The 25,686-nt window shown below is 37.2% G+C and overlaps 1 protein-coding gene and 1 long non-coding RNA gene across 3 annotated transcripts in view; one reads left to right on the top strand and one right to left on the bottom strand.

Annotated features, from left to right (window-relative positions):
• The first annotated feature begins 2,383 nt into the window (after positions 1 to 2,383).
• LOC117406040 (E3 ubiquitin ligase TRAF3IP2-like) overlaps positions 2,384 to 25,686 on the top strand; it is a 42,683-nt gene continuing 19,380 nt past the window's right edge. For both annotated transcript variants that reach the window (XR_009329520.1, XM_034009727.3), the window contains exons 1-2: positions 2,384 to 2,528; positions 23,325 to 23,408. Coding sequence is in view for 1 of the 2 variants with exons in the window: in XM_034009727.3 (XP_033865618.1) it covers positions 23,368 to 23,408 (41 nt within the window). In the remaining variant the exon portion in view is untranslated. The remainder of the gene's footprint in view (positions 2,529 to 23,324; positions 23,409 to 25,686) is intronic.
• LOC131737934 (uncharacterized) lies at positions 20,404 to 25,027 on the bottom strand. The gene is made up of 3 exons (XR_009329521.1): positions 24,780 to 25,027; positions 21,413 to 21,477; positions 20,404 to 20,857 (listed from the first exon to the last, which is right to left on the bottom strand). It is a non-coding gene; the product is annotated as an uncharacterized LOC131737934 (long non-coding RNA).

Raw genomic sequence — 25,686 nt, 5'->3', positions numbered from 1 at the left:
GGACCCCATAAGATGATTAACAACCTAGTGGCTCTTTAGTATATTGACTAGTGCAATTATGGTCATCATCAGTGATAGCAGATTAAATAACCTGACAGTAATACACTGCACACAATTAAACTATAGCATAAACGGAGGCTGTGTGGTCCAGTGGTTAAAGAAAAGGGCTTGTAACCAGGAGGTCCCCGGTTCAAATCCCACCTCAGCCACTGACTCATTGTGTGACCCTGAGCAAGTCACTTAACCTCCTTGTGCTCCATCTTTTGGGTGAGACGTAATTGTAAGTGACTCTGCAGCTTATGCATAGTTCACTCACCCTAGTCTCTGTAAGTTGCCTTGGATAAAGGTGTCTGCTAAATAAACAAATAATAAAACAAATAAAAATAATAAAAAAAAGCCTCGGAAAACGGAAAAAATCTATTGTCAATGGACAAAATGAACATATAAGGGAGGTAGTTTGATTGGCATTTATCCTCCAGAACAAAACTACTGCAGTTCAATAGGGGCAGTCCTATCAAAATGAGGTGTAATTATTTTGGGGACTTGTTTTTATATACTGGGGCAAAAGCCTCTGAACACATAGGTGTAATGCAATAGACCTTGTTTGTATAAGTACCAACTTTGTATAATTTAATTTAGTCTTCTGGCACTTCATGAGGTGTAAAAATATATTTAAAGGATTCATAATATTAAAAGAAAATATGAAGACAAGATTTTGTTATTATAATAAAAATACAAACTTTTATTCTGCGTTCCACTGTTCCGGCGTTCCGCCATTCCGGGTTTTACCTAGTCCCGGTTCAGAGAGGGGTCAGACTAAAGGGACAATACTGGCGGCTGTGGAATTTCACTAACCAAAATGAGGAAGTGCACCAGAAAAGAGAAACCCTGGCAATTGAAGGTGCTGGACTTTTCAAAAACAATGAAACTCAGTATGCGAGCAATGATACTTAGATATCATAAAAATGGAAATCAGCTCAAATGTCTCAAGCAGACACCTGAAGGGCTGGCATTTGTCCTCTAGGGGCTGACAACCACTCTCGACCTACTGGGTATAAAGAGGCAAATGGTTTTGTATTGGGATTGAAGAATGCTCACTGACTTTCAGTTCTCCTGAGCTGTTGTAGGATTTGCTGTGGTGAGGCACTCAAAAAGAAAATAAGGTTTTCCAGTTCTGGAGAACACTGAACATTACTGAGCGTAGATAAAGGTCTAAAAGAAATAAAAACACTTCTTGAAAAGCACCTCTATCACTTAAGTGTATTTGTGTACTTACTTTAAATGAAATTGGTGGGGGTGTTTGGATGTTTACATCATCTTTTATGAAAGATATGCTATCAAATTTGTTCTTACATCAAATCAGGAAACGCAAATCATCCACCTTTATTTAATCTAGTTGTATTTACATTTGGCTAATTTGGTGAAAGAGATGTTACCAGTTACTCAGTATGCAGAGCGCCATACTGCAATAAGAACATACAGGGAAGGTTACTGATAGAAACAAGAAGCATGATTCTGTAGTCTTTATAATCAGTCTGGGTGATTTTTTTAAAATGCCATTCTACCCAATATTTATTTCTTACGGTGTTCCAGTCCCTCCAGACCAGACACTATTTTAATACATGTCCCATACCAATTCAGGAGGGACTGTCAGTGGGGTAAGGTAGAGTATAGTGCTTCATTGAAAAAAGGAATTCTGGACCACAAAGATGGGACACAGCAATAGGCATTTGAAACTTGTTCCATACTTCATAAACACTGTGAAGTATACCAGGAATACCAAGTAATACAGTCTGGAGTCACGTCTTGGTAAAAGTGCCAAGGGTCATGTGCTTGTAGTGCTAGCAGCTTATGTGCATAACCCTAAATGCATTATGTCTGGTTTCTGTACTTTCATGCCTCTTTCAGAAATGTCGCTCCAAATCATGCCAGATATTTACCAGTTCCAATTCCAAAACTTAAAAAAATAACATTATAATATAAATAATGCTTCTTCCCTCTCACTGACATAACATCTAATGAAAAATCAGTGCCATTCTTCTGTTTAATTTTACCTGGTGAAGACTGAACTAAGAAAGTCCCTTTGCTGCAAATGTACAGTACAGTAAGGGGTTTAACGGTGGTACTGTCAATGTAATACATTGTTAATCTAATGAGAGTTAACATTGTATTTTTGGTTATTACCCCTTTAAGCAAAAACATAATCTACAGTTGCCCGTAATAATTGTCAAACAATACAACAATATTCAGCTTCTATGGTAAACGAAAGCACTTCTGATCATAATTGGTGGTTCGTCAAACCGGAATCTGGAAAGTAGGTTGGCAAGAAGAATGTTTCCAGTAGGGGTTCAACCGTAGCTCCTCCCGACGAGGCCGCTGATATTGATCTGGAGCGCAAATTACTGTAGACTGGTGAGCAGAGCGAGGGCGATTAGTAACGTCAGACTGAGTTGATTTCTGTAACCTGGTTACTTTACCTCGTTTGGATTTTTAGTTGTTGCCAATGTGAAGGAATTCAGAATGAAGAAGTAAGTGCTGTACTTAAGTATCTAACTATGGATGTACTGTAATTATTTATCTATTTATTTCATAACCTGCTGTTGCTGGTTATTACTTAATCTGTTTCACCGAGACTCCTCTGTTTCACCAGATATCATTTTCTAGATTTTTCTTTTTGCATTCTTATTTTTTCCCCGTTTTTTTGGTATTATTTCTACAGCGTTGTTGACAGGTTATAGTTTACTCTTTTAAATCGACCAATTACTAATAATGACACCGGTGCACAACGAACAACGCAGTAGGGTCGTATAAATTAAAAAAAGAAAGAATGCTTACTACTAGACTCCAGTGAATCGGTACGTCAGGTAAAATTATCTCTGTAAGTATTATATACATTACCTGTAGCCAGCTTCCTGGTTTCGTTTCGTAGTTTGCTGCCATTTCGGCTCCTCTACCCGTTAACACATAACTAAGGTCGGATAGTATAGGCTATTTCAGATTAAGGCGACTGCTAAAACACCGGCTACATATTTTCAGAGCTGGCTAAATGAATAGGTGTACACTTGGTACGTTAAAATGATTCCGGATGAAGATTAAAGTTTATTAAATTAACAAATTAGTTGTGTTCGTTGGTGCATTTATGTTTCCATTTATGTTCTTTTACTCCTTAGTTTTGTTCTGCATTTAGTGCAATAACAGGGTTTGCGACTTGGATGGGTATTATTATTATTATTATTATTATTATTATTATTATTATTATTATTATTATTATTATTATTATTATTAGTTGTTGTACTTTTTTCATTTGATTGAATTTTAAATAACATGATATCTTATGATAAGTTGTTTATATCTCCACATTAAGCGCAGTATACATATTCTGCAGGCAACTGTATCGGTAAATGTATTTGAAAAGTAACACTTGCATAGCTGTTGTGCATGTTTTAATCATTTCAAGATTAAAAGGGTTGTTTAAGCAAAGTGGCATGACCTAGTGTTCTATAACCCTTGTACACCTCTGGAGGCAATGAGTCAACAAACCAAGCTGCGGAATTATTACAGCAAGGGTGTTGGTTCATTTACAAATTACACAATGTTGTTGTCTTATGTACTTTATGTATGTAGGCCTACTTAAAATAGTAACTACAGTACCTGCATTTAATAATCTCTTTTCACTTAAATACATACAAAATAACAATAATAATAATAATAATAATAATAATAATAATAATAATAATAATAATGCATTTAATTAGAACCTTAATTAACTTTAAAAAAATCTGACAAGAACCCAGGTATTCAATTGCATTTTATATGGAAGGTATTAAGTTAAGGTTTTATGAAATATTTCAGTGGCATTCAGGGTACATGGATACATACATAGAATTACAGTCTTTTAAAAGTAAAGTTATTTGTTTTATATTTCTGACTTGAAAAAATGATTTTGCATAGATTTTTGCATTTTCTATGGACAATTGTAACTAAACAAGCATAATTAAGTACAGTATAAGGAAATAATCAGAAAACAATATCTGAATGCATTACTTGTTTGTAGTGTAGTGTACATTTATTTAATAAAACAAGGAAACAAAGTACATTCTCTGTACAAGTGTTTAAAACATTTTAAATACATATTCAAAAATAAAGGATATACTGTAGTAAAATTAGTATAGGGATTAAACAGTACAGTGCCTATTATCATTCTTCAGTGGAAATCGAAGCCATGTTTACTGCTGAGGTGTAAACAAAGAAATATTTACTCAGAGACTTTAGCCTGTCTTCCGGTGTTCTGTCAGGGCTGCAGTGCTTGAAATCTGTTTATCAGAAACAACATTCTCTTTAACAGGGTAGTTTGATCAAGTTTTTGGAAAGGATCCAAATGTGTAAAAGCTGTTTCTCTTGTTTAAAACACTTTGGAAATAGCAATGTTCTGATTTAAAAAAAAATCATAAACTTGAACAAAAAATGCAATAGTTTGGCAAGACTTTAAATTATAGTGCATTAACAGTGGTACGATTAAATTGTAGCAACTGGGTAAAAACAGATGATTCCGGCTGCTACATCATAACTTCTGTGTACAGTACCTGATGTAATTACATGCAACGGTTATTCTCTTGTTACCCGCTGTTGTCAAGGAGATATGCTGGAGGCAGTTTGTACCTATGGCATATGTCACATTTTTGGATTTACCTGGATAACCACCAATTCATTTGTCATGAAACTTGTTCCACCAGTAATTTACACTTGTAGTTAAACCCAGTTTCTATCCTGTAATTACACTGCTCACACTTTTTGCACAGCAGGAATACGTCTCACCTGAGTGTAAGTTTATTATTAGGAGTTGTTCAGTTCATGCAACTTTGGAGGAAGAACATTTTAATAATAAACTTCATTGAATACAATTTTGTATTGGTGCAGAGCTCTTGTGATTTCCTAACCATATTATGTTCTGTATGCCCTGTAATCTAAAAATGTAACAGCAGTTTTATCAAAGACAAAGTAAAAAAAGGATCACGTTAACACATATTGATGCAATCAGGCCATTATTTCATCAAGAAAGATTTTGTATAAATAAAGCACTGGAAATCTACTAGTGCCAGGTTGCCGAGGTACAGTACACAGAAACTGAAGAACAGGTGTTTAGCTGGTAATTGGCATGCTCTGAATCTGTGGTTTCACACATAGTGGTAGAATTAGTGCAGTCTTGGTTAAATGATTGAGATTTAGTTACTTGAATAACACTTTTATGAAATATTAAGTTCTAAGCATCAATACCCAAGCCTTTGTAATATGAATGGCTTTTTAGGAGATATAAAGACACCTGTTCAAGTTAGAAATGTAAAATAAATAATTTAAATATCTGTTCTGATCAACGAGTTATACAGTATTAAAGGCTATTCACACATTTATTCGCTGTGTTTTGTAAGCCAGCGTTTCCCTGCTATTTATGTATTCAGATTTGTGCGCCAAATATCAAAGGCAAGATGGGGGAACATCTGATTATAGCAGTGCAGAACATCTTGTTCTTTATGATAAGCAGCACAAAAAATATCTAGATAAAGAATACAAACAGAAATTCTGGGAAAATATGAGGACATGGGAATGTACTATAAGCACAATTAGTGTGTTAAAATAAAGACACTGTTTTGACTACAGGTTTTCATGAAATGTCCGGGCATAGCTCTAGAAAGTGCATTCCATGAGATACTACGGCCCATTATTAAATATAGACTGAACTCCAAAACAAAGTCACGTGTCTAATTATACCCAGTAGCATACGCAGGTGAGTGGTATTGTATTTACTGCAAATTAAACTGTCTAAAACGGTTTTTATGTAAGTTAGTATATGTGTATTTTTCCCCAATAATGTAAAACACTGTCTGTGCTGGCTGACGTTACATCTGCATTGATACCATCTACCTGCATTTACTGTATTGTTTATTTAAAAACAAAACAAACAAACAACAAAATCAGGACGCATCTAAATGATTGCGTTTGGCAGTCCTTTCTGTACTTCTAATTTTGTTTAAACAATGTTTTTGTTGCCAATAACATTGTTTGAGATTATTTGTTACCAATACAGCGGCTGATCTGACACGACTCACACAGTCTCCCAGTCGCCTTTTCTTATTGGTACCCTGTGCTCAGGGTGCCCATTTGTGCCACACACACCCAACCATATACTGTGTATATATAGGACTTGTAGGACTCAAGTATTTTCCGGGATTCAGACTCGGACTTGAGTCACGGCTGCAGAAGACTTGGACTGGACTAGGACTCGACATTGTGTGACTCGGACTTGAAGAATCGGGCTCCGTGAGATATTAATGACAAGTCCTTTTTTATTTTCGATTACACAAGTAATATTACAGTTACTAGGAAACTGCACAATAAAAACCCACCCAACAAAACATTATCCAATCACTGGTTAGCCCTGTTGTCTTTGCAGCCAATCATAGTAAGAATAAGAAATTGGAAGTGAGTTAGATTGTAGCGTAAACACCCCCCCCCCCCCCCCCCTCACATACATCCTACAGCAACCATCACATTAAGTTTTATAAGGAATAAATAATGTCAGCATTTGTGACAGGGATCCCCGCCCCTATGTATATTTGTGCGCTATTTTTATGATTTATTTGTATTATGATTTATATTATATATGCGAAAAGCCGTGTTTGGTATTGTTTGGCAGGACGAGCGAGGTGTCGCCCTGCCATTTCTTGTTTATGTTTTTAAATGCCTTGTGGGAATGCGTGACTGTCAGCTACTGATTATTTAACTGGCTGACAGTCACGCAGACTTAATAAACTCGTGTAGACTATGGCCAAGGGATAATAAGATAATTAATAGCTAGTTAACCCCTCGGCCAGTTTGGTTGCATAAAGAGAACGGGTGTGGAGTTAGGAGTAATAATAATAGTAAAAAGATAACAATTGCTACGTATGCTGGTTTTGCAACCAGCATACTACTTGTTACTATTTATTGTTTGTTTAGCATATGTGCCCTTTTGTTTTGAAAGTGTTTTGTGTTTGTTTAAATCTTTTATTTTGATTAAGTAAAGCACTGAGCGTCGTAGCGTCTCAGTTTGCCCCGCCATTACCTGTTTGTTGTGGTTTCTTTTTCTGGTCTGACGTCACCCCTGCAGCCATCCTTTTTCACTGTTGGGGTCATTTTATTTCTTTTTCTCAAGAGGAGTGTTTATTTTGTTTGGGAAAATAAATTAATTAATTAAAATGGAGACAATGAAAAAGGGAGAGTGGATGGAGCAGTGGCATGACCATCAGCAACAGCTGGAAGCCACAGGGGCTCCGTGGTGCCTCGCCTGCCTGGAGTATGGGCACCTTCTGGATGTGTGCCCCTACGAAGACCCCCTTTTTGTGCAGGCCTTCAATCGGGGTGAGGTTGAGACCGCAGTGGAGTGGCTCTGCCTGAAGGTCCCGGGACCAGCACAGAAAAGGAAAAAGGGAAGGAGTGGGGGTTCCTGGAGGAAGGCGAAGAAGCAGGTGCCAGCTCCAGCGCAAGAGGGAGAAGCCCCGCTAGCTTAAGGGCCACCATTGAGGGAGATATGGGACTGGCTGACCCTGAGGGGCGGATGGTGAGGGACCTCCCGGGGGCAATTAACCTGTTGTGGGCCCGAGATGGGGAGCACTGGGAGGCCAGGGAACAGCAACACCACCCAGCGTCCAACTGGTGCTCAACTACCTGGCTGCAGATATGGGAGGGGGCCCGCCATCTCCAGTCCCATCAGAGGGAGAAGCCCCTCTGCTGTCTCCAGCAGCATTTTGAACCAGCTGCAATCTGTTTATGGTGTGTGACGGAAGACCACCATAGAGAGAGCTGCAGTAGTCGAGAGGAGATGAATGCATAACAGAGTATCTCTGCATCCGGGAGGGAAAGGTAAGGACGGACCTTTGAGATGTTTCGGAGGTGGTAGAAGGAGAATTTGAATATAGAGGAGATTTGGGCATCAAAGGAGAGGTTACTTTCCAAAAGTACACCAAGGCTTCGTACAGTGGGGGAAGGCAGCAGCAGACAGTTCTGAGGTTCAAGGCAGCAATATTGAGATTCTTGAGTTGAGTTTTCGATCCTACTAGAAGAAATTCAGATTTGTTAGTGTTGAGCTGAAGAAAATTGTCAGACATCCAGGCCTTAATGTCTTGGATGCAAGCTGAGAGCTGGACCATGGTAGAGGGACATCCAGGGTCTAGTTTTAGGTAGATCTGGGTGTCATCATGTTTATTATGATTTTTTTTTATTACTTTTTTATTGCATTTTTCCTTAGGGATATCAGACAAGGTCCGTTAGGTAAACTGTTCCCCCAGTACTACCACTAGTTTAATGAAAATTGGTTTGAGTTTGTTTCAAGGACTCGGACTCTAGACTCGAAGTCAAGGACTCGTGACTCGGACTTGAATGATAGTGACTCGGACACGGACTTGGACTCGAGGTTTAAGGACTCGACTACAAGTCTGATATATATATATATATATATATATATATATATATATATACTGTATATATACAGTGCCTTGCATAAGTATTCACCCCCCTTGGACTTTTCCACATTTTGTAGTGTTTCAACCTGGAATTAAAATTGATTTAATTGAGATTTTTTGTCACTGATCTACACAAAATAGTCCATAATGTCGAAGTGGGAAAAAATCTACATATTTTTCAAAATTATTTGCAAATAAAAAACTGAAAAGTCTTGTTTGCATAAGTATTCACCCCCTTTGCTGTGACACCCCTAAATAAGCTCTGGTGCAAGCAATTGCCTTCAGAAGTCATATAATTAGTTGAATGGAGTCCATCTGTGTGCAATTAAAGTGTCACATGATCTCAGATTAAATACACCTGTTTCTGGAAAGCCCCAGAATGGAGTTTGTTAGAGAGCATATCTAAACAAACAGCATCATGAAGACCAAGGTGCTATCAAAACAAGTCTGGAGAAGCACCAATCAGGGTTGGGTTATAAAAAAATATCCCAAACTTTGAACATCCCCCGGAGCACCGTTAAATCCATTATTAAAAAATGGAAAGATTATGGCACAACCGCGACTGCCTAGAGAAGGCCGTCCACCAAAACTCAGTGACCAGGTAAGGAGGGCATTAGTCAGAGAAGCAACCAAGAGGCCAATGGTAACTCTGAAGGATCTGGAGAGATCCACAGCTGAGATTATTATTATTATTATTTATTTCTTAGCAGACGCCCTTATCCAGGGCGACTTACAATTGTTACAAGATATCACATTATTTATTTATTTTTACATACAATTACCCATTTATACAGTTGGGTTTTTACTGGAGCAATGTAGGTAAAGTACCTTGCTCAAGGGTACAACAGCAGTGTCCCCCACTGGGGATTGAACCCACAACCCTCCGGTCAAGAGTCCAGAGCCCTAACCACTACTCCACACTGCTGCCCTGGGAGAAACCGTCCATGGGACAACTATAACCCGGACGCTCCACAAAACTGAGCTTTATGGAAGAGTGGCGAGAAGAAAGTCATTGCTGAAAAAAACCCATATCAAATCCCGTTTGGATTTTGCCAAAAGGCATGTGGGAGACACAGCAAACATGTGGAAAAAGGTTCTCTGGTCTGATGAGACCAAAATTGAACTTTTTGGCCTTAGCGCAAAACGCTATGTGTGGCACAAAGCCAACACTGCTCATCACCCTGAGAACACCATCCCCACGGTGAAGCATGGTGGTGGCAGCATCATGTTATGGGGATGCTTTTCATTGGCAGGGACTGGGAAACTGGTCAGGATTGAGGGCAAGATGGATGGAGCCAAATACAGGGAAATTCTAGAGGAAAACCTGTTTCAGTCTGCAAGAGACCTGGGACTGGGGCGGGGGTTTACCTTCCAGCAGGACAATGACCCTAAATACACAGCCAAAGCTACACTGGAGTGGTTTAAAAACAAGAACCTGAATGTCTTAGAATGGCTCAGTCAAAGCCCAGACCTCAATCCGATTGAGAATCTGTGGCAAGACTTGAAAATTGCTGTTCACCAATGGTCCCCATCCAACTTGACAGAGCTTGAGCAATTTTGACAAGAAGAATGGGCAAAAATTGCAGGTTCCAGATGTGCAAAGCTGGTAGAGACTTACCCAAAAAGACTCACAGCTGTAATTACTGCCAAAGGTGCTTCTACCAAGTATTGGCTCAAGGGGGTGAATACTTATGAAACCAACAAATGTCTTTTTTTTTTGTTTAATTAACTTTTGTGTCACAATACAAAATATTTTGCACCTTCAAAGTGTTAAGTATGTTGTGTAAATCAAATGGTAAAAATCCCAATTAAATCCATTTTAATTCCAGGTCGTAACACTACAAAATGTGGAAAAGTCCAAGGGGGGTGAATACTTATGCAAGGCACTGTATACCTTGATTCTCATTGTTCTTCCAAAATGACACCAGAACTGTTAGACAACAATCCTAACATTTCGCTAGCTGTGCCGCCAGCTTCTACAGAGGAACATTGAAGCTTTTAACAAATCATATGGGAAAGAATTAGCGCAGAGAAGCCGAGTTTATGTGTGGCAGCGAATGTTGCTACATTCGTCATCTTGTAACACTGTAGAGCTGTTGAAACATGTTGAAACATGTGTTACCATTTTATGTAATTTGTGTCTGAAGCAGTAAATAACTAGAACTTAAAAATAATAATAAAAAAAAAATAGCTCCATAGGCTACAAAGCTAAACAAATACTTTGTAGACAGCTGTTTAATATTCTTTATCAATATATTTTTTATCAATGTAAATGCTGTACATGGTTATTTTCATTTTTTGTTTCTTTTACAAAACAAACATTTAATTTATTTTGAAGTAAATTAAACAATGTCTGTGGGATACCACTTCCTATCCAACATTCAGATAACAAGCTCATTATTATTATTAGTCATAGTAGTGTAGTAGTATTGTTGTTGCAAACTTTAAATAACCAGTAGACTAAAAATATATAACCTGCTTCAATATTTGACACAGTTGTTAAATTGGATTCATTTGTCCATAGAAATACTTCAATACAGTTCAGATTACAGTTAATCCCCTTTAATGGCAGCATGCAGACTTAACAGTGTGAAATATATACATCATACTTGTACATGTCACTATACATGCTTTCACAGAGATGTTGACTTTGTTGTTTTTCTTGTACTTGCTGATTAGTCTGTCTGATGTGAAAAAGATTCCAGTGTTGTCACTGATAACCATCTCATAAACTCACACTTAGGCAGTGTCGTGAACGGGTTTTCACAGTGTGCTGATCTAATAGAAGATAACACTTATAAAGATGTAGTTAGTTGTGCACTTGACCTACTTACTGGAAACAATTGGTTTCATCTCTCTGGGAGAGTTATATAACCCACTTCATTCATGGTCTTAGGTGAACTGAATATAAGACTTACATCATCAAAGGTCTGGGGGCTGCTGTGTTTGGGATGATGCAGAATTTAAATTGCCCTTTTAATTATCTTCAGAATCAGAATACACAGTGTTTATTCCAGGACATAGAAAGATTTCATGTAAATGTTTATAAATTACACATCTCCGTTGAACATGAGCAGCAGCAATACTCTTACCGAAAATGCAGGATTCAAAATGCTTTATATATTGTTTCACTAGGATTTATTTGGCTTTCATGTTGGATGTATTCAACTGGTTTACTGTATGCCCTAATTATTTCTGACTTACCTTTGGCTGCATGTGCAGTGAAATATGCAAAAGTGCACTTTTTAGTTTGTAGACTACCAAGTTAAGGATCAGTGTTTCTATACAAAAATATGAACCTAGTATTTATGTCTTATAAAAATAAACAAATGTTTTGTGTGTGTGATCAATTAAAGCAACTGTGTACTCATTGTATTCCCTGTTAACATAATTACACATGAGAAGGTTTTAGAGTTTGCCTTACTTAAAAAAACTGATTAAGGCAGTTCATTAATTACTACATTCCAGCTATGTGCAGTCATGTGGTAATGTAATCATAGTGTAGTCTTAAAGTAAAAGAGAATGCAATGCCCCATAAACTACTGAAATGTCGAAGAAGCAAATAAAATTAGTTTTCCCCAAAAGTCAGTAGCTTACTATGCTGAACCCTAACAAACACGTTTCCAGAACACTCAATATTTAGCGACTGCACAGCAGTAAGAGCACCAGGGATGGGCACGTGTAAATGAATCATTTAGAAAATTGCTAATCCTATAATCTATTGTGTATTGCAACAAATATAAATCGTGTGAACAGACCCATTAACCACTCCAAGACACAACGTATTGTTTAAGCATTTTAATACTTTTAAATTAATTCAAAAAGAACTCTAATTTACCGGTCCGTGTACATTCCGGCCAATCGTTTTTGCATACTAAATCGGAAATCGGAAAACCAGAAAACGACTCGTTTTTCTATTTCGGTTTATCATAAAAACACAAATCGACCCGTTTTTCATTTTCCAATTTCTGAGTTTAAAATACAAAAACTGATTCAGGCTTGTTTTCCCATCTTTCATATTGCTTTTTGCAACGAAGTATTCGAAATTGAATAATCTGTAATACAAAAATTATATAAGCTTTCCTGTTCCATGAAGCGAATGACAAAGGTGTTCTGTAATTATATGTCTTAGGATGTGACATCTATGAGTAAGAAAAGTACTTGTTTTTTTTCACAACCCAAACGGCGAAATGCCAAAAAACTAGTGCTTGTAGCTCCAGTTCATCAGATTAGTTGGCTCGCCACTGGCATTGTTCAAACCTGAAGATTATGTTAAAACACGGCTATGCAAAGGTTGGCATGCAGCTACTGACACCATCAACAATAAGGCAAAAAACCAAGAGAACTTTCTGGAAACTAATGCAAATTAAGGTCAGTACACTAGATCTAGAAACAAAAACGCTGCCCCTCTTCCTAAATTATAAACTCCAGTAATTTCTTGTTTGCAAATGATCCCAAAAACCGATTGGAAGTCAAAAACAGCTAAGTGTGGAAACCTAAAATGTCTTAAAGGTAATTACCAGGAACATACAAGTGACACACCCCTAAGCTTAGCGATTAACAGTAAGAAATCTAATGACGGAGGTTTGGTGTTTGGCTTTAGATTAAGTGGCATTAGGGAAATTCTTATGCTGAGAATAAGTGTCAGGAAGATGATGGTGAAAGTATGTGTCAGCTCTGTAAGAATATTCATTAAAATGTACATATCTATATAGCAGTCAAGAGGTAAAACACAGGAAGTGCAAATTGAAAGACTGTAATATAGCTGTCTGTATTTGTGCTAGAGTCAATGTGAGGATCAATTTAGGAATTGTAGACATTTGAATTTAAAATAACTGGGTTTGGTCTGTTTTTGAAGCTGTTAATGGATTTTCTATGCCCGGTGAACTGGACAGGTCAGGAGAGAAAGGGTTTCAAGCAGGGAAACACACTTTCACAATGCTGTGAACAAATCTAATTTGAATTATTTTATTAGTGATTAATGTCTTGTTGGGTTCAGTACAACTTACATGATTAACTAAATTAAATATCTTTTTTTGTAGAATAGCATGACCTCAAAACACAGAGTTCACCTTTTGTGGTGTGTTTTGGCTTATTTGCACTGGGACAATTATAGCCCTGTTAAAAGCAATGCATTCTTTAAACTTGCCTAACATGACATACTTTTACTAAGGCAAGTTTAAGCTATGAGAGACTCGGAAGCAGGTCTGTTCTGATATTAATCTCTGTTTCCTCAAGTCAAGATACCCGATAAGATTAAATTCAGCTTTTAGAAAGCAATGCAGTGACATTTTGTCAGTGTAAAAGAGCATTTATAGTGTATTGCTTTGTAAATTAGGCTACACACAGAAGCTCATTAAAAAAAAAATGTTATGATGGAACTGAGATTGAAAAGAAGATTTTTTTGTTTTAAATGCCATACATTTACACACACACACTTACATATATGTTTTGGTATTGAGGATGAAAAGTACATTCATGGGTGTGGAGGATGGTAGCTAATCTATCAGTGGGTTATTCCTAGTCTCTTCTGTGTGGGTGCCGGTGAAACCAGGCAATGCAGCTGGTGTAAGTAGAGTTTCAATATTGTATATTTTGTTTTTATGCTTATTCTTTGAAAAGAGATGCGGTATTTTCCCCAGGTCAGTACAAGAACATTACAGTGTCTGGGGGTAGTCCAAAAAGAGCATTATGAATTTCCAGCCCAGTCTCAGTGCCTCACTGGCTGAACTCATGTTCATGATCAGTCAGACTAAACTACGGGTGAATTCACTAAAAATGTGCTATTTGTGGACCACATTTTATGCAGGGGCATGTGTTATGAGATTCTATTCTGCATGGATATGGGTCACGGTTGAGCTAGACCTGGATGAGAAAATATAGAACAGGGTTCTCCCCTGGCATTCTGTATAGCTGGGTGGCAGAGCATTATAGTTGGGAGCACTTTTAATAAAACATGTAATTGCCGTACCTTAAATATATAATAAGACAAAGAATTAGAATAATAATAAGAAATTGAATAATGAATAATAATCCAACATAATTCGTACACAGGCTACACCGTGATCTTTTGTGTTTGTGGCAGAGCTTGCACATCATACCACCCAATTTCTTGCTGTAAAAAAGCCTTTTGTTTCATCATCAATTTCGGTTTGGTAATTTCTACATTCATTGTCACAAATTTTGCATCAAAATGAATTGTTTATCTTTTTAAAACGGAAAACCCACCCCTTCAGCTCTCTGATTGGTTAAATGTTGGAACACAGCTGTCATGTGGTTCCAAGATTTCTTTTCACCCAGCGCGTGCAAGTGATCTAGTCTGCTAGCAGCGCAATCCATTGTTATTGTTTAATCCTGGTACTGGGGGACCCCTGTGTCTGCTGGTTTTTATTTCAACTGAGTTCTCAATTATTTAATTGAACCCTTAATTGAACTATTCATTATCTTAATTAAAACATTTGCTTTCAGCTTTTAAACAGAGATTTCAAGTTAACAATATCATTTTATAAGTAACTTGAAATCGGCAATTTTAGGAACTGAGAACAATTAAAAAGGTCTAATTAAGCACATTATGAGTTTAATTAAGGGTTTGATTAAGTAAGCCCTGACTCTTAAGAGGGCATGACTCCATGGTGTATATAGCAGTTAATATCAGACTTAGGTGTACTGTAGTGTTGTATCTCATTGTACAGTATTGTGTGATTGAATTTAAGGAAGACAACAACAACTTGTATCAAAGTTTCATGTGTTCCAAGCATAAGTTTTATGGTCCTGAGTCAAAAAGCATGGTTATCAAAGGGATATTATTTTATATTTCTTTTGATTATAATTTGTTTTAGGTAATTATAGTATTTCATACTGGAACACAATAACTGTTTAATCCCTTAACATGTAAAGATTATATGCAAGGCAAAATAAACAACCCTCGTATAATATGATGTAATACGCTGGTTAAGAAAAGGCTGCAACTAATTATTTAATTACCTAAGTTATAAGGAGTTTCAACCACGTACAGTGTTTATTTTTGGCACATGTCATGGTTGATATAAAACCACTGTCGATGCATTTGGTTACCGCTGAATGTTTCAGAAAGCAGCTGGTTTTGATAACCAAGGCGACTGGCAAAAAACATTGCAGTGACAAGCTATTAGTGGTCACACCAGTACACCGAATTACAGTAGGGACTTGTTTTGTAACTTCACACTGTTTCAGATCAAAACCAGGGGTATACAACCTTGCCCTTCCAGTTCATTCAGTTTCAGCATGGTTAATTAAATAATGAACAATCTGCTAAGCGTCTGATAAAAAAAATCCCTTTACTTATTATCACACTCTGCTCAATATCTATCACACAAATGATTTCCACCCTACTTGATATCACTTTGGGAATTAAAAAGAATATGAAATAAAAGTATTTGAACATTAGCATATACATGAAATGTGTTGTTCAATAGAAAGAAAGCAACGCTAATGTACAGGTAAGAAAGCTGGGCTGAGTTGGGTGGGGGACAGAGGGGGGTGATGCTAGGACGCCAGAATCACTGTCGAGCCCTCTTGAGGTGTCGTGGGCAAAAGACATACAAAAGACAATAGCAAATTTGATCTAATCACTTAAAAGGCTTTTCATCTTAATTTAAGATGATATGCAAATAACAGTAAGCATACCATTCACAATATACATTCAACTGAAAGATCATGAATGTTGTTTAACAAATTATGTTGTGTCTAAAATGTGTGCGAGTAACCAGTATTACATAAGGATGGAAGGTGCCCACTTGAAGACCCCAGAGATGTACCCTACTTAGCTCAATCCAGACGGTTGTCATGCTGATGCCCTGGGGAGACCACACTGTGGTTGATCCCCGGAGCCAGCATCCTAGCCGTTGTGTGTGCTGATGCGCTGGGGAGGCAAAATAAGCTGATCCCTGGAGCCAGCATTACACTGCAGCCATCAACACCAGGCAGAAGGATATCTACATCATCAGATGGAAAGAAACGCAAATGGATGGAGATGCAGATGGATCACATTAGTTTACTGTAAAGCTACATCTTAGTTGGTGCTTATCTTGGCGAGAGCCGAGTTCAAATCAGCATGAAGTTTTAACATCTACTGTCATGTAATGGAAATCATACAGTATTGTAAGAAAAAAATTGACAGACGTATTTTTTGTGGATTTCACTGCAGCCAGCTTCTGTAGCCAATGTGTTCCTATTGGCTTTTTGGTCTGAAATCCATTAGCTAGCTACATTGAAAAAAAAATCTGAAGTTTTATTCTGCCAATGCCAGTGTCAGGATTTTTTCCTCCACTGACTTCACTGTAATATCATCTCTTATTGAGCAGTATTAAATCGAGTTAAAAATGTGTGGTCACTTCTGGGGATATATAGTGGAGGTGGATGGACACCAGTCTGTGGATTTAGATTATAGCTAGAGATCCACTTTTCCTATCATGGTCATAGTTACTGACTTTTCTAATAATTATGGCTTTAAATTTAAATTTCCAGTCTTGGCAGGGGATGTAAGACACTGGAACACTGGTACTTCTTAATAGTTAGGTTACTTGTCTAGTGAAGTAGATGAGCAACCTAAAAAATCCCTTGTGTTTCGTTTGGCTTTTCACTGTGATAAATTCTCACTCTAGTGCCTCATACAAACCCTCTCAAAATAAAGTAAACCTCCTTAAATTCATGTCAACAGGATGTGACTAAGAATAAAAAGAGAAAAAAAGTGTTGAGTTTGTAATTTTCAAAACTAATTGTCACCGGATAAGATTTGCAAGTTTCCAGTGACATATTATATATTGAATGACATTATATAAGTAGTGTAGTGGAAGATTTGTCATGCAGCCTATCGTGAATAAGGTGTGATACAAACTGGTCTTTTAAAGTCTCATTCCAGGAAATCCATTCCATTACACACAATCGTTTCCCACACAAACCTCATTCGAAACCACTAGGGCCAAATGTTTAACAGCTTTTGGAATTTGTAATGTCGTGCTGGTTAAAAAATGTTTTCAGATTTTTTTTCAGTACTAAAGAGGAAAACTTGTAAAGGGGAATTATACTGTAGGTATATTTTTAGTTTATTACTCTGGGCTGCCAGACTTTCTAGATAAGCATCACCATTAAGGGGTCTTGTATGAGTTTGAAAATCTGACTTTAACTTTGTTTGGTGTGGGTCATACAAGACACTAAAGCCAGCAATCATTACAGTCAAAGCCAAACACAACACATGTGCCTTTTTAAGGATAAAGACCTGACATTTCTACGTACTGGCTTCATAATAGGTGCACAACTTGGTGAGTCAGTAGTTCTAGTTCAGACATGTGTATTGTAAAAGAAGAATTAACAATAAGTTCTTTACAACTCCCTTTCAGACAGTGGCCTATACTGTATTTTACACTGTGGGTAACTGTGACAAGTGTGAGTGGTGTTGTAAACAAAGTGAATGTCCAGACTCCCAAAAACGTCTGTGTTTTTATTGATAAGAAAAGGACTGCCCTTCTACCAGCATTGGTATCGGCGGGAACACGGCTGACTTGCAGGCCCAAAACAAAACAATAACAAAAACAGGAATTTATCACAATCCCATGCACGAAAGTGTGCTCTCCAATGAGCGGGGTGGTGGTGAGTGCTGGGGTCATGAGGTGAGGTTAGTGCTCAGTAGCTCGGGCTGGCTCCGTCCTCCTTTTCTGCGAGACACAAACACAAACACGTAACAAACAAAACAAACATGCAGGGCTCCGGCCGTATGTTACATTTCAGCGCAAGGGCCATACTCACGCAGCTGCGTCCCCTTTGTACTACCCAACTCCTCCATGGGGTAACCAATCGCTGCCTGGCCCGCAGCTGATCGCATGGGAATCGTTTTGAGTACATGCAGCTACGTGCTTTCTCTAAGATGGCCGACTTCCTGTTTCCTCCCACTGTTGAGTCTACCTGTCTATGGGGAAGTGTACTACCAACCTTACACAGCACCCTTTCTGGTCAGGAGGGAGATTTACAGCATCAATTCTCTCTTTATCACTGCAACTTGCAGGAAAATTGCCTATTCTATAGCAAATGCATGAAGTGTAAAATCGGGCACAATTTAAAGTACAGTAGTCCCTGATTATTATTAATTGGGGTCTGTGATCAGTAGTAAAACATTTTTAACAGACTTCAAAAGTTTTACCATCCATTCATTTACTGTGATCTTCACGTGAAGATTATATTTCGATTTCACAGTGTGCTAACTGTGCACAACTTCATTACTGCAACATGTGGCTAGTGAATCCCACGTGCGAAACCAAAGCTACTGTATAGCGACTGATGTAATGTGGGCTTTGAAAGAGAAAGTGGTTACAAGCTGAATACATTACACTTACCAAAAGAAGGTATAAAAGACAGTACACAATTTGAGTTATTGTTTGGTGCACAGTTGTATTCTTTGATTTTCCCAGTTAAAAATAACAATTTTACTCCCATATTGATTTGGCCTCTGGACATAACAGTGGTGCAACAAGCCATTCGGGGATGCTTTGTTTTTGTTCACCTATCTAGAAAACTCTAAGTTGTAGCTGAATATCCCAAATATCCAAACTTGTATATTTACTGTAGGTCATTAGTGGAGGGTAATTTAAACAGTGGGAGATCAAAAGATTGACACACTACTATTTACACTACTATTTTTGCGGTCCTCATTTGTCTGTATCTTTATTTGATGTAATTTAATGTTAATAAGTATTTTTTGGCTGTGTTTTATGAGTTTTGATGCTGTACACATTGGGTCTGTCTCAAAAACCTCAGGTGCTACAAAAATGTTTGTACTATTAAAACAATACACTACAATGGACTTTCAAATTAGCTGCTCGGACCTGCTCCATTCAGTTTTTTCCCCCAAGATGGATGCATGATCTCATAAGTGATGTCACTCCACAGACTGCATATTACAGTTTGTCCTGTATATATGTCTCTGAAGCAGTCCTGGAAAAAAAGTAATCATGCCTTCTCTTACTAAACGAAAGTATAAGTTGTGACAGAAATTGAGCACCTACCAAAAAGCAGATGATTGCAATAGTTGAAAGTGGAAATTATGACACTGTTCAGAGAGCAACCCAACCGAAGTAGTTTGACTAGAGTTGCACCTGTGTGTGTTTATTTGCACTGAGCGCCTAGTTATTTGATCAGAATGATAGTTTCCTATTTATTGCATGGTTTGAGTAAGTAGGAGTAGCACCTATTTTCATATTCTGTTACAGTAGTGCAGAAAAAATAGTTTTTCAGGCATTTTCAACAGACTAAAGTGAAAAGAGTTTCTAAAACAGTCATATTTACCAATAAATGCAGTATAAATTCTAGGCCTTTAAGAGAACTAAAACACAGATCATAAAAATAGATAACAGTATAAATTGATTTTAGTCATAAATGGTGGCCATCTTTGATCATGTGACTACGGCTGGGTATCGGCAGTGTCTTCACAATATGATACGTATCACGATACAAGGGTCACGATACGATACAGTAAATTAAGCATGAAACATAAAAAAATCTATAATAATCACACAACTATTGTCCCATTTGCTTGTGCACGTGTTAACAATAATAACAATGGTCAAATAAGCATCACAGCCTGCTTTTACTGTATATTTTAAATACTGTATATTTTTATATATTTTCTAAAATATATTTCTCTAAAAAGAATACAAATACTGTAAATCATAATAAATTGAACTAAAATAACATTTTGCACAGTTCTTGAAAACAAAAGTTTTTCTTAAAGATCTGAACATGACAAAAAAAAAATAGAAAAATAAAAAGTCAGTTCTATAAATGCAGATTCTTCTTAAAACAAATATAATTCTGTTATATATTGAGTTTTTTCTTGAGGAACACTAAGTGATCTACATGTTTTGGTTTGAGTGCACTTCTCTGTGCTGTTACCACATCTCCAGCAGTGGAGAACACTCTTCCAGCAGAGACACTTGTTCCTGGGATGCACAGGTAATACTTTGCTAACTTGGCTAACAATGGCTATTCCACCTTGTGTGCCTTCCACCAACCAAGACGATTTTCATTCAAAGGTAAAGGCGCTGCCTCTTTATATTTTAGGACCTCAGTCTTTGCTTTTGCAAAAGAAGATTTTGGTCTGCCGGATACTTCAACACTGAATGTGTCGCCAACAAATCTGCAAGTGCACAAGAAGCAGAAACAAAATCTTGTGTAGTTTTTTTTTTTTTTGCACTGGGAGCAGGGCAGGGCTCTTCATCAGGATCAGGTTTGTGTGGGTTTACAGGTAAGCCCAGGGCAGGCTCTTCTTGCTTGGCAAAGTGGGCATCTCCAGGCTGGCTGAGCTCAGGCTCAGTGCCACACACAGTCACTTGCTGCTGAAATGCAAACATTAAAATCAACAAAAAACTAACACAGTAAATCATTGGGCACTCATTAGGTATTTAAATAATTTATTTGATTACAATATTAAATACAGAATAGTTTCATAATTATCAATCTATTAACCACATTTTCCAAATGTTGCTTTCAGGCAACTTTATTATTCTTTATTTTTTGTTAATAAGTTTGGGCATATAACAAATAAATAATAATATTTAAAGAATAAAGCAGCATTTGTCCAAAAAATACATTACACTGAATATAACTAATTATAACTTTAAAACTATACATATATAAAGTGTTTTATTTGTTTAATCTTTAAAAGGTATGCAGAGACATACATGGCAAAAATAAGCTCAGTGGATAAAACAATACTAAATAAAATATACAAACTAAAAAATATTTTGAATATTTACTAATACTTTTCTATGTATGATATTTTACCAATTTGTATTGCATTTTTTAAAACATTTTAGATTAAGTTACATAGTACAGTACTACTGTGTACAAAAATATTTACATGTAAGCTCTGAGTGACGTTAGCCTACCTGAGACTCCCACAGTTCTGCCGCTTCAGTGGTCACTTTTGCATAGATGTTTACGTTCTCAGGTTCTGTGAGGAAAGGTAAAGATTTGAAGCGAGGATCAAGGGCTGAAGCAACATGCAGAGTGTGTTCCACGTTTAGATACGTCTTCTTTAGGTCTTGTGCTAGTGGCTTTAATCTCTTTATCAATCGGCGAGTCATCATCGCAGCTATGTGCGTTCTGTAGGAGCTGGGCATGGAGCGGTGCCACAATTGACACGGGGGATTTTCTCTTCACACATCGCAGTTGTGGCAATCTTCATTGTTTTCAGCACCTTGATAAAGTCTTGCATGACCTGTCGTTTGGCATGCTGGTATAAACCAGGAACAGCGGTTTCAGTAATATAACGGCAGGTAGGAACAGTGTATCTTGGCTCCCTTTGTTTTCCACAGTACCGTAGGGATGCAAATCCTTGCAAATAAAATGCACTATGGAGTGGGTTATATTTTTAGCTCATGCTGATGTTGCAGATCATTTTAAATGACTAAAGTTTTCTAGTGTAGGTTATGCATAACAAGTGGTCATACTTATCTTTGCCGTTGCCATCTGTAACTGCGATGATGATGGTGTGCCGTCAATCTGATGGTATCGTTTTAAGTGAAAACTCAGATTAGTTGTGTTCCCTGAATACTTGATTCGACCCTTGAATATTTTACACACAGCTCGAGTCTTATCCAGAACTTGAAGTGACTCCTTGACGCAGCTAAAACCAAAATTAAGCCACAATGTAGATTTTAAACAGGCCGGAGCAGGTCGCATTTCGCCGTCACCCTCCATAGCTTGATGAGATGATTAAGAACATTAATAACCCGCCTCCACTCAGCTTCCCGTGGGCTTGACGTAACAACACCCTTGGTATGTGAGGCTGCTAAGATACATATGAATAAATAATATTAGCAGTGTTGACGTGAATTAATGCGCAAAAAAAAAGCACGATATGGGTACCTGTATTGATAATCGTATCGTCAAAAAACTATTGCGGTGTATCGTGTGTATGGATGTGTTGGCACACCCCTACATGTGACCATGTGGGTGTAAGTTGTAGTGCATTCATTTTAAAACTCATACTATATGAAACAACACAATATATGGTTTGCCATACCTAATTATATTTTAACTTTAGTGATACAATTAAAATGTATATCAAAAGTAGGTTTAGCAGTGAAGAGGTCAATACATCTGAAAAGGGGGAAAACACCAGAATGATGAAAGTTATTTAGATTGGCCACTAATATAGACCACTGGGTTTGAACACATACTGTAGTGCCTCAGTGGCTGAGATAAATTCAGGCCCCCTCCCCCGTGATGCAAATAAAGAAACGGGGAGAAAGATACAAATCTTAAAACCATGACTTTTGGAAACTTCTCTTCATCATTCTCCACCTGGAAGGACTGCTGGTGTTGCTCTTTACAGTGATGTAGGCCTTGTCGAGTCAGATCAAAACCAATGTGGTATTCTCAGAAAACACATGTAACAGAACTCTGAAATTTACCACAAACCAGACATGTAGGTACAGCGGAAAAAAGATGATGAGAGTTTTTTTAGAGCTTGAAAGTTAAACAGCCCCAATCATAAATAATGAATCTGCCATTAAGTAACAGCACTGCATTTTCAACAATATATGTATAGTGAGCTTTATTAATGACAGTCGTTACAAATGGCAACTTTACATCATTCAAAATCTTTGTTTACAACTTAAATACATTAGACCCTTCTTTACTGGCACACTAAGATGTGATGAAATATAACTCCCTGTTCATATTATCACAGAAAGCTTTAATAGGTGTCTCTACTACCATATGTAGAATAAAAAAATAAAAATTTCCAAAGCAGACAGTTGAATTATTTTATTTATTTATTTATTTTTTTTGCAGGTATCTGAATACTGTACTGGATTGACCTGGGCATCGTGTTGCAATGATGATGTTACCGACACTGCCTCAGATTTCAACACAAAGGTAACATTTCAGAGACAACAAACCAATGTTATGCTCTACAGTGACTCTCTATCACTAGTACAAGTCAGACTTTTTCTCAGACATGTTCTCTGCACTTTTAGTTCACTCTCTGGTAAGAGTCAGTAAACAAATATTTTCAGATATGCTAATTATACAGATTTCTTTGACAACCTAATACGACTTTGTTGCGTTTGTTGTCTGTATTCTAAATGGTCTACAGTACAGTTACTTAAGCGATAGGGCCTGTCTGTTAAATGACCACAATGGGAGTTGCATGTACGAATCCTTAGCTGAAGGCTGGATTCACGTACTTGTTATATGATTGTATGGGTAGCTTTCAGCAGAAAATGGATATAGTCCCGACTAGTTTAATGAAAAAAGAACAACATTCATATTGAGAGATATTTTGATTTGTTTTTTATTTGTCATAGTTGCTTTCACGTTATTTGGACAACGTCATTGTATTGTAATGCATTGTATACTGCTATGATCTTGCCTTATCTTGCATACTGTTAGAAGCGTGTTGTTGGCAAGCGACTTTATAAATCAAAATAGTTCATTGGTACAATCTTTCTTACACTGTTGCACCTTTGGAAGGTGTGGCTTGAGTACATTCTTCAAAGCTAATAATAGGCACCGTCTGTCCTTGAGTCAGAGAGCTTTCAGTGTTTTTGTTTGTTTTTAGCCCACGTGTGTACCATAAAACTTCAAATAATCGCCTGTCTCTAATACGCGGCCGGTCTGCTGGCAAATATTGTAAATAAACGCCGGGTCTCTGTCATTGCCATTGAAGCTGAGGAAGGTGAGGAGGAGCTTGAACGTAATGAAGTGACTCTCAGGATTAATAAATAATAATAATACAAAACGTAATTTAAGGTATGCCTTTCATAAAATGTGATTATTTTCACTGTTATGATTTAAAATGACACATCAATGATTTCTGTGTTTGCTGTTAATGTCTCGGTTTGTTTTGATTTCCTGTATGTAAATTTGCATTTTTTAAAAATAAGATAACCCTTATTTAAAGATCCTGTTTAAACAAACACATGTGAAGTTTAGGATTTACACTGGATGTTATGAATACAGGAGACGTCTCAGAGTGTTACGGTTATGATTTTCCCAAACTGAAACTGAACCGAAGCCGACATTTGGATAAAGTTCCAAACCAAATGATACTGTCAAAAGATAAAACCAAACAGAAACCGAAAAACATATTTTTTGTACAATGAAAAAGCGTCAGCAGTCTCAGTGCTAAAATGGCTGTGTTTTCGGGAGCTCTTCAGAAACTTTGCTGCATGTAGATGGTTTATATTAAGATCCCTTAATAATTTTAATATGGTAATATAAATAAAAAGTTATGAGAAGACTTACCAGATTGATTCTGGGATAACCCGGTCCCTCATACTTAGCCTGGGTGTTCAGGTTTACTGATGAAAGGTGCTGGTGCTAGTACTTGCAGGTATACCCAATCACTTGGCCTGCATACCCTAACCTAAACCTTTAGGTCTGTAACAAAGGGTTCATTTCACTCAGTTCGGAACACATTACCAAAGGAAGGTTCTAACCTTCTTTGGTACTAATTTGCATAATTTACTGGTGACGTCACCATAACTACGAGTTTATAGTTGATTGAATCCTATTATGTTTTTTACAGGTAATCCATATAAATGGTACAAAACATTCACATGTAGTTTAAAAATACGTTATCTAGAACAGTAATCATGTTTACACATGATACATGTTGTTTATGTACATGTAATAGATGCGGCTTGTGATATAAACAGTAAGTTTGCATTGCAGCAGCACCTTAGTGCAGCCAGTTAAAAGAACTGCAGCTGACAAGCAAAACAAAGCTTTATTTAACAGTCACCGTTCCAAGCAGCTTATCAGTCATAGTCACATTTTACTACTACTAAAAATAATCCATCCATCCATCCATTATCTGTAACCGCTTAATCCTATGGAGGGTTGCGGTGAGCCAGAGCCTAACCTGGCAGACATAGGGTACAAGGCGGGACTACACCCTGGACGGGACGCCAGTCCATCGCAGACTAAAAATAAATAAATAAATAAATAATAATAATAATAATAATAATAATAATAATATGAATTTATGCTTGTCTAGTGATCCCAGAGATTGGTTGTGCCTCCATGATGCATCAACAGTTGCTTGCACAGTTTGCATTCAACTTTTTTTTTTGGTCATCTGGGCATTTAACAAAAACAATCCCAAATAGCAGAGGGGTTTCGAGACATTTCTTTCAATACAGCTTACACT

The sequence above is a fragment of the Acipenser ruthenus genome, chromosome 9, assembly GCF_902713425.1.
Source record: "Acipenser ruthenus chromosome 9, fAciRut3.2 maternal haplotype, whole genome shotgun sequence".
NCBI classification, from domain to species: domain Eukaryota; kingdom Metazoa; phylum Chordata; class Actinopteri; order Acipenseriformes; family Acipenseridae; genus Acipenser; species Acipenser ruthenus.
This window is presented reverse-complemented; position numbering and strand designations above follow the sequence as displayed.